The sequence below is a fragment of the Chenopodium album genome, chromosome 27, assembly GCF_948465745.1.
Source record: "Chenopodium album chromosome 27, dcCheAlbu1.1, whole genome shotgun sequence".
NCBI classification, from domain to species: domain Eukaryota; kingdom Viridiplantae; phylum Streptophyta; class Magnoliopsida; order Caryophyllales; family Amaranthaceae; genus Chenopodium; species Chenopodium album.
In genome coordinates, this window is record NC_137860.1 from 31,863,614 (window position 1) to 31,874,314 (window position 10,701).

Sequence of the window (10,701 nt, forward strand, 5' to 3'; positions counted from 1 at the left end):
ATACTTTACAAATTAATTAAACATGATCCTTTAAATTAAAAACAGATTAGATAAAATATTAACTTCATGCTTTCAATAATGTATAAACACAACTCCTAGCTGTACGGTAATATCAAATAAACAAGATCAGATATTTTAATTAATAACTAGATTCTATAAATTATAAACCGACTCTTTAATTAGTTTGACTGTTTAATCTTAACAGTTGTATTAACCAAGTAAAATCATACAAAAAAGGAAACAAATCTAGGGGAGAAGCTCTTACTTGTTTGTCAAAAAAGTGGTGTCAAACGAAACAATGTCTCCAAAGTCTTTGTACTGCGCACGCGCCCTTGCATCAGCCCAGAAAACATTTATAAGTTTGCCATCTCCATCTGTTTGGATTGCACTATAGAATTCTGAATTTGCTTCTGCCATTTTTTGAAAATGTTCTTGTACAGCGTCAGCATCCCCATCAAATACGACACGCCGACGAACAATGTTTACTGCATTCCTCAAATCGCTCTTGTTAAAAGTTACATTCTCTTGTCCTCCTCTGCCAATAACAATAGAGTTGAAGCTTTTGGTCATTGAAATTCCAGCTGAGTCGTTTAAAACCATGTTCTCATGAGCACAATCATCAATGCCCCGATAGTTCACCATAAGCCGGCTCTCATTTGGAAATAGGTCATGATTATGAGACAGCTCACATTTCTTAATATACATCCTACCATCAACTGACAAACGTGCCTCAACAAGAACCTTACACCCTGGAGGAGGTCCTGATATCTTTCTTCCAGTTTTCTTTATCCTCCTATCTTTCGTACCCTTCTTGCATTGCAGTCTAATACGAGACATCATGTAGTCTTTAGGCTCCTTATCCCCAACACCTCGATGATGTACTCCTTTTTGACGAAACTCGTCCATCATCATACATGTCCGAACAAAAAATTCAAACCCTTTCTCAAAGGCATACATATGGCAAAACCTTGTAAATTCTTCACCGTTTGCAAAATTCATACCTACGGCTGGAGTACCACTATGTTGTTCTTCACCGTTTGAACCATTTTGAAAATCATGTCCATTTCTAATGTTGTTAACCACATCATCAACCCCTTCATTGTCAATGATATTAAACTCATCATCTTCATTCTCAGAATCATGTCCATTTCTATGGTCATTAACCCCCACATTATCCTCTTCATTGCCAATGTTATCAACTAAATTCAGGTCAATGTTCAAACGAGAGGCCCCGTTTTCACTTTCCATTACACTGCCACATTGTCAAACACACCGCAGTATTATTTTATATGCTACAAAATATAAAATGATACTGCAAATTAATATTTTGCTTTTATATTCATTATATGACCCCACAAATAACAAACTGATCCTATAAATAAAAAAATAATTATTACCAGCAAAACACACCTCGATTTTATTTCAGAACTGATTCATTACAATTATACCCAACAAGGCAGCAACACACCTTCAATTATATTCAACCCTCACAAACAACAATTATAAAAACAAACAAAACCAAACACAACATAGATATCAATGTGTTACTCGAAACGCTCTACCCTTTCAATTTAATCTTTACATAAAACTAATTTTAACCCAAAAATCACTTACTCAGAATTCATAAAATATAAACCCTAATTTATCAAAAAAAATCAAATTAGGAATTTTGCACGACATAATCCTACAGCTATCAAGATTACCTGCGAATTCTTGCAATTGATTGACGAAATTGAATCGAAAGCTTGATTATTTTCTTCACAATTCGTTCCCTAAATCAAATGGGTTGTGTTCTTCGCCGACGATATTTGGGGGAAGATGAATTGCAGGTTCAAGAGAACGGAAATTTTTTTGCTAAATCTGGAAATGAAGGGTGCATTACCCAATAATCCCCTGTCATTAATTTTTCCCTCCCACATAAATTTTTCCCTCCCACATCCATCAGATTGGCGCCCAGAGCAAAATAAATAGCGCCCAAATTTCCCCCTTCTTTTTTTCCTTTCCCTCTTCTTTTTTTTCTTCCCATAATTACATTGCTGACATGGCGATTTTTAATTGGTGGTGTACAAAATGGATTTTGTACACTTTGTGTACCCCTAGCCTTTTACCACAATTGAAAGGAGGAGAGATAAAAGCAATTTAATAACTAGGAAAAGGTTGTTACTTTAGGTGTGAAATGTTTACAAAAGGAAAATTGTTGCAATAAATATGAAACTTCCATTAAATATTAACAGTGGGGTAAAGAAAGGAGAAGAAAAAAGGGAAGGGATGAGAGGGAATAATGATGAGTTTTCTTTTTGAATCTCTCCATTGTTGAAGAATTTATTTCTTACAATTTAATCTCTCCATTCATGTCCCCTCAAATTCCCTTTCTTATTTGTTATCCAAATGAAGTATACTCCATCTTTCTATTTCTCTTCTCTTCCCCCCATTTCCTTCAATCCAAAGACATTATAAAAGGAGATTTGTTGCAATAAATAAAAAGGACGTAATATTATATCACAAGTTTTTCTTATTGGGACAATGTCATAAGTGTTGCATTATTCATGGTATTTTGGGATTGAAATTCTATTTTTGAATGAATCAATTTCAAGGATTTCAGTTATTTCTTATCTTGCTGCTATGGTATAATCTTGTAAACGACCATTGAGGATCGTCTGGCGTATTGTTATTTCTTGGATGATATTGCCATATATGGTGCACGGAGCGGCTGGTATTAATCTTTATAGCATTGGTGGCAAAATTATCTAATAACAGAAATTTATTTCTTTCTCTTATAGTTCCGAGAAATATTGTAACAGTTGCTCTTAATAATGGTAAAATGTTTCTTTCATTAGTTATACCTGTGATAACCTAGGATGCTGTTGGAGAAATTTGAGATCATAACCTTCTCAGGCTCTTAGGCCTCAGCGTATGTTTTTTTTTTTTTTTTTTTTTCTCTCTCATTTTTATTATTCCTTAGCTTAGCTTAAAGATAATTAGGAGTCTATTATTGCTATTAGATCTGTTGGCCCAAATTGGGTGTACAGCTCTCCTCTCTTAATGCAAAGATCTGTTTTCCGACCCTTCTTGTAGGATTTCTTGAGAAAGTATCAAATTACGATAGTTTGGATTATATATTGGAAGATGCAGGGGATAACGGCCAAACTTGTTCGTTTTCATTGTCATGTTGTAGTTATTCGTTTTTTGACTGCTCTCTTGTTGAAGTAATTAGGATTTGGAACGGCTTGTTGGAAATGCAATCTATATTTTTTGCATCTCCTAAAATCCGGTTTCCAAATTTAAATTGTGTAGCTTTGCGTTATTTGTTTTTTAAAACCTTGGGTGCAATCTTTTTTGTTTGAGATTCCCCTTCTTGGTGAGTACATTATTTTGGAATAAAGCAAAGGGAAGAAATTCTTAAAATAGGTAGAGAAATGTGCAGCTTACTTGATTATTTGTCTGTGAAGTCAACATAATGGTACTGTATTTACACTTGAGTACAAGTTTCTTAATTCTGAAAATACCTAACAATTCTATCAATCTAAGGAGATAAAAACAGTCAAAACTGAGCAGAGGATTGCCCTTCTATATATTCCTCATGCTTCAATGTGAATGAAATTGACTTGTGATGTTGATGAAGGCTTCCTCTTTGCAAGGAATGGTTAGGCCACCCATATGATGATGATAGCCATACTCTTCTTCTTTATGTCTTAGCAAATCTTGGAATGAAGGATGGCTTAGAAAAGTAAGCGGAACTACATATCTCTTCATTTCATTTTCTCCCACATAAACTGCAATATGTCCTTTTGGAACTCCTTTCTGATTTTTGGCATGTTGGGAATTAAATTTGAGGATATGCCCCACATTAGAGATGATCGAAGGCAGCCTGGTCCTCATCATGTTTAGACAAGTGACTAGAGAACAGAGAATAGTGAGATAATTTTAGAAAGTTTTAGAGATGAGAATGAGGCTTTGATGGAGGACTGTGTTGTGATAAGACTTAGCTAGTGTCCTATTTATAAGGATTGGTGCTATTATTTTCTACACGGTTCTGATGAAACTTAGGAATAAAATGATATAATCGAAATTATGCAAGGGACCCACCCACCTCATTACAGCTCATGTGGCTTATACCAGCTTGCATCACTAGTACTCCCCCTTCCCACTTTTCTTATCTGTCTTCGGATTAGCGTTTTGTTAAGCTTTTCTATCAACCTTGCTGGGAGCTGGAAAGTAATCAGCCAACTGGGACTTGGAATGATTCAGCAGATTGCTTCATTTTTTTTTTGAAATGTTACTCCTTATCAGAAATTGGCTGATTTTGATAATCACCTTCACAGTGCTGTAGTGTGCAATGGAATCCTATAATATACTTAAATCTTGGCCAAAACTGGTTAATACGGATGGTTTCCTTCACAGGAAAATAGTGTGCAATAGGCCCTATGAAGTGTTTAGGTATTCATTCCCTTGCATAAAATTTGTTCAATTGACAATGGTGACCCATTTTGCCTAAATCTGCTTTCTTTCTATGGGTTTGTAAGGACACAATTCGACAGTTTTCTATGATAAGCGGGATCTTAAGCTCTTAATTTCCAAATTTTTATTCGCCATATCTAGTGTTATCTGAATTTTTTTGCTGTTCTTATTAGATTATGTGCTATAATTTGACCTTTAAGTTATGACCACTGGATTCTTGACTATGCTAACTTGAAGGATATAAGTTGAGTATAAATGCTTGATGTTTTTCTTTAATATTCTGCAATCTGTAATGGATTTTTGAACTGATGTGGTACGAAAGTTTATAAATTTCAAATGGTTGTATATTACTTTTTACTACTCATACGAGACTGATAAAATGACCAACCTTATTGCCTTATAATCTGTAAACATTTGTAAGCTATTGCTGTGATGTGAAGCTATTCTTTGAGTCTGAAAATATGGTAATTGAGAAAATTAACCATTATAAGTAGCAAAGCCCTCTGGTGTTAGGGAGGGGAATATTAGTGAAGAGCTACTGGTTATGCAGATTACTTTTCACATCCATTATGATTCTTGTTTACGTGTACTCTGTAATAATTGAACTGGTTGCTTTTATTTTTAACAGCAAAACTAAATATGGCACTTTGTAGATTTGTTTAATTAATCCTGCTGTTGAATTTCAAAAGAAATGTAATCAAATGGTTGCACAAAATTTCAGTAATTTGATTTTAGCTTTAATTGCGAGAGTAGTTTCCTCAAAGATATAGTGAGAAATAAAGAACTGTATAATGTATTTACAAAATAGCGATCTGATTCTTATGACATAGAAGTATAGAACAGATATAGTGATACAATCTTAAGAATAAACTAATGTTATTGCTATCAAAATTTTGGGGAAGCCCTTGCTCAATAATTATGACTGACTTTCATGAGGATTCCATTTGATATCTGATAACATGAAAGAAGGTTTCTTCTTTGCAGGGGATGGTGAGACCTCCTGTGAAAGAATGAAATCCAAACTCTTCCTCTGCAAGGTTAAGCAGACCTTGGAATGCAGGATGGCTTAAGCAAGAGATTGGCACAACATGACGTTTCATTTCCATGCTGCAGTCTCCCACATAAACTGCGAGGTGACCCTTCGGTACTCTTGCTTGGTTTTTATTTTGTAATTTCAGTACCTGTTTGGTGTTTGAGATCATGGCTGGGATTCTGAAAACCATTCTTTTTTAATTTGTAGAAGATTGTGGATTTATTTTCCTCTGGCAAGCAATTATTTTTTTTTTTTTTGAAATGTTTAACCTTCTCATTGGTATATATAGGTAGAGGGAGATGGAATTTTAAAAGTCATCGAAAGTTTGATGAAAATAAAATCTTAATAAATGGTTGCTTATTTAGGTTTATGACCTCACATGGTTGGTCAACCCTCAAATTAGTGGCTCCATAAAGGAATTAAATAGTTAGAGAACTTGCATATTTTAGAACTTTTTGCGTGTAAAACAACTTAATCCCTCAGTCTCAAATTTATCGTCATGTGCAAGTTTTCTTAAAGTTTTAGGTGATAAGTTATTGGTTTATCTATTACTCTCTCCATTCCCTTTTTTTTTTCCTTTACACTTCGACTTTTTTTGGTGAACGTTTAAAACTTCAACTATAAAAATTCACTACTATAAGAATCAAAAACTTATCTTGTTAGATATTGTATTCTTGTTAGCTTTGGCTTGAATCATGTTTTCAAAATATTTCGTTTTTAGAAATTTTAAAATGTGCCTTGGAGGCTTGGAGACCGTAAATTCATGTGTAAAGAATAAAGGATCGAGAGGAGCATATTTTAAAAGTAAAGGAGACATGATGGGAAGTAATGAAGGAATCTGTAATTGAATGAGGAGAGTGAGACCTTATGTTTGGTCTCCATGGATAGTGAGGGTAGTAATAATTAAAAGTGTGAGAATAAAATGGGATGTAGGGAGTAGTTTTACTTTTAGATAAGCAAAGAAATTTCATCAAACTAAGAAATTAAAATTTTCAATGAGGGGTTTATTAGGACACCAATTCCTAGCAAAAAGAAGAAAAAAAGAACAACTATGCACTGTATCAGAAAGTCACCTATTGGAAAAGTTTGTGCTTGAGCCCAAAGAGAACCTAAATTCAGTAATTCGCCAACTGATCCCATAGGGTCCCCAAAGAAGACACTTGAACATTTATTTATTTATTTATTTTCATTCCTATTAGCTTGGAAATTAATTGATTAGCTATACTTTTTAGCTTCAGATTCAGTACGCGGAGAACCATTTGAATTTGTGCATTCCCTAGCTCCTCCGTACTTTTAGTTGGATTTGATTATTACATGTATTATTTTCCCTGCAAGTCTTTGAGTTGATATTTTCTTTTCTCTTAGTCAATAGAAACACCGACTTCATATCCTTGCATTATGGCATCTCACATGCACGATCCAACCTGGCCTTAATAGTGGCTCACCCATTTCCGGTATCATTGTAAAGAGTGATTTGTTGATCATTTTATATAATCTGGCATTATTGAGTTTCTCATCTCTTTATGATGTGAATTATTTTTATAGTATCTGTTCTGCCATTTTCATATCATGATCCTGTAATCATGAGATTGACCCCCTTTTGTAATTTTTATACTTTATTTATTTATTTATTTATTTTTTGACGGGAACTTAAAAGCTACTTTATCTTGCCTTCTTCACAATTAAAAATAAAAAAATCATTTGGTTGCTGATGCTAGCTGTACTCTTAGAATATTAATTGCGTAGAAGAATATAGCTTAGTCAAGGAATTAATTAGGACTATTAGAATATTGGCAACACTTTTGGCAGTTTCATTGCTATTTGCCCAAATAATTAAATCATGAGATAGACTCTTTTTCTATCAGAATATTGATCATCATACCTAATTGACGCGTGATCCTCTCTTTTTTGGCTAATATTGTAAAAGAAGATTCTCTAAGGTCCAATCATTGTGGATTTAGATGATTAAAAGGCGTTTTTCTTATAGTTAACTTCTATTATTGCTTCAAGGTCTATGATCTTTCTTGTGTAGCTGCATTAGTTTGTGTGTAAGACTATACTCGTAACTAGTCGTAACATTGGAATATCTATGATTCTATGGTTTTCAATTTTAATGGTTTTAAAGTTATGAAATTTGGAGGGTTATCCCCCTCATTCTACCAAATGAACCTCTGTTCCACTCATGTTGAAAAATTTGAATATTAAATATAGTGGAAGGTTTTCTCAAATTATGTTTTATAGTTTTTCGAAATTGTACAATTAGATTCATCATGATTTAGTTATTGATTTCTCCAAAGTCCACATTGTTATCTGTTGTTTTATGGATTGATAGATGAGAAAGTTTCTAATTTTGGCATTACCTAAAAAATATTGCCTATTTTAGAATTGCAAATGTTCTTAGCTAGGTGATGATGTATGTATCGTTATCCAAAATTTATTGAGTTTGATCATTGTTTGCTGTATGGGAGGCATAAGCAAAAAGTCATCCTAGCTGATACCCCAATTAGATTAAGTCCAAAATTTTGGGGTTTAAAATGCAATTTTCTGTTTGAGAACTAAAATGTCAGACAAAAAATGAAATAATAAAGAAGATAGTTGAATTTGATTGTCCAAATCTACCCAACTTACAAGCCTAACCTTTTCTTTTGATGGTCCAACTACCTAGTTATTTGGACTTGGTTCACTATCCGAGTCTTTTGACATCGGATGCATGTGGTGTGCACTCGTCTCTTTTCAAAGAGGACGCTAGCCAAGCGTGAAAGGGGCTTGTGAGCCCAGGTGAAAAGGGCTTGTGACTTTGAGCAACACAAGTGAGAGACAAGCTTGATTGACACTCTTGCTTAATGGTGAGAGTGTAGCAAGGGTTGAAGGCTTGTGGCGGCTGAGTAAGTCGAGGTCGACACAAGAGTTTTGTTTGTTTTGGGTGCTCTAAACATGTGGCAGCACAATATCTCCAACGAAAACTTGGATTTAATTTTAATCACTGCTTCCTAAAGAGCTTGTTATCAGATTTACCTTTTTTTCCCATTGAATTGACAAAAACATAAGCCTAGGAAAGTATCTAGAACACACACTCGATTACATGTCTATGTTCTATACTTGTCTTTTTATGTAAACTAGCTTTTGGTTCGGACAATGTCCGTGGTCATTATAATACAACATTACAATCACCAGCAAGTATTATTTAATTTTAAATGGGTTGAAAATATATAAGTTTGATACTATAATTGTACAACAACAAAATCAAGCAATTGCACGAACCAAACTTTTAATAGATACAAGTCTATGTATATGGTTATTTAAAAAATAAAACGATAAGAAATAACATGTAATTCATGTAACGGGAAATAATAATGAAGTATTAGTGCATATAACTTAATTATTGCTCTGTAAAAAAAAAAAATTATTGCTAAATAGTAAGGTAATTGTTGGTGATTGAACAGACACAATAATATTTATTGCTAAAACTGTAACTCTTCAAAATTGTTAGCTATAGTACTCCCTCCTTTTTTTTATATGCATCACTTTGACAATTGCACTATTCACATACCATGGTTGACTTAATTTTTTCACCTCTAAAAAGTATATAAATGTTATTATATTATATATCATTAGATTTGTCATAATGTCTAGTTTCATAATATAATTTTGTTACAATTTTTACTAATACACAATTAAAGATATTTATGGTTAAAATAGCGTATCGACAAATGTGCCGGTCAAACTTATGCATATAAAAAAAAAACAGAGGGAGTAGTTCATTATTGACATTCAAATATGATTTTTGTTTTTTATTTTTTATCTTGGAGTACTTAAAACATGTTATATTATACTCCATAGATTCTTTATTGGGCTAATAAATTTAATTAATTTTGATCTAGACCAACTGTTTTTATTTACGTTACTCGTATTATTATTTTTTTGACGGGCTAGGCTAATAAATTTCAAGTGACCAATTTAATGATTAATCTGTTTTATTTTTATATTTTATATCAAATTTTTTGCATGTGCATTGGTATGCATGAAGTAAAACAGTGTCATCATTTAGTGAAAAAAGACATATCTCTTTCCAGGAGATTAAATTTCAGGATTAACTGAAGCCTACCATCTACCAAAAGGAAAAACAGAGTCTCCATTAGAGATAGAGGCTTGGAACAATTAATTATATGTTTTTTTTTTTGGACAAAAATATGTTAGTATGTTACTTTTGAATCTCAATGTACTTGTTGAAATAAGCTTGTGTATATCAGTATATGTTACTTTAGAATATCAATGTACTTGTGAAAACAAACTTGTGTATATATATACAGAAATCAATTGATTGTGATGATATTGAATTGATCCTAGGGCTAAGCATTAATGAACAAAAATGAGAAAGAATTATATATGAGCTTCAGAGTTCTTGTTTTTGAAATTCTATAATATTTCACAAGAAATGGAAGGGAAAAAATTTAATTGACAGTTCATGACATGTATGAATGTTTCTTCGTCACAGGGAATGGTAAGGCCACCAGTGGGATGATGAAATCCAAACTCTTCCTCAGCAAGGCCCAGTAGGTCTTGAAATGCAGGGTGTCTCAAGTACGACAAAGGCACCACATATCGCTTTTTTCCCTCCTTGTTGGCTCCCACATAAACTGCCAGGTGACCTTTTGGAACTCCTCCCCGGTTTTTGTGCAATTTGATTTTTTGTTTGCTGTTTGAGATCATGGATGGGAACTGGAAAGCCATTGTTTTGTGGTAAGGAGGAAGGGAAAAAATATATCTGCTTTTTACTTAGAATAAGGCTCTTGGGTTTCAAAGGCATTTTATAGAAATATAGAGGGAACAGAGAGGAGTGAATAGGAACTCAAGCTGAAGTTTGGCAGCTTGGAACTCATGGATATGGGTCCACCTCGTTTTTCAATAGTCACATGACTTCATTTGGCGGCTTTTTTTTTTTTTTTTTTTTTTTTTTTTTTAATTGCTTGTATCTTTTATGTATGCCTTTATCCCTTGCATGATTGCCTTATTACTGTTATTAGTTATTTTATGTAGTTCATCTTTCCACAACAATTAACCACACTAGTTAAAGTATGTCTCTAGTTATAATGTGAAACAATAGTCACTAGATTAGCTCAAACTACTTTTATATGATAATTGTTTCAATTTGTTAGTTTTTAGTTTTTTACTATATAGTATGATAGCAGATAATGGTCGAAGTTAATTGA

At 33.2% G+C, this 10,701-nt stretch overlaps 1 protein-coding gene across 1 annotated transcript; it reads right to left on the reverse strand.

Annotated features, from left to right (window-relative positions):
• Window positions 1-3,585: 3,585 nt before the first annotated feature.
• On the reverse strand, window positions 3,586-10,222 carry LOC145620055 (uncharacterized). Its single transcript, XM_081674709.1, has 2 exons — window positions 9,952-10,222; window positions 3,586-3,896 (listed from the first exon to the last, which is right to left on the reverse strand). Exons 1-2 carry the CDS (start codon window positions 10,220-10,222, stop codon window positions 3,586-3,588), a joined length of 582 nt encoding a protein of 193 aa, XP_081530835.1.
• Window positions 10,223-10,701: the final 479 nt, after the last annotated feature.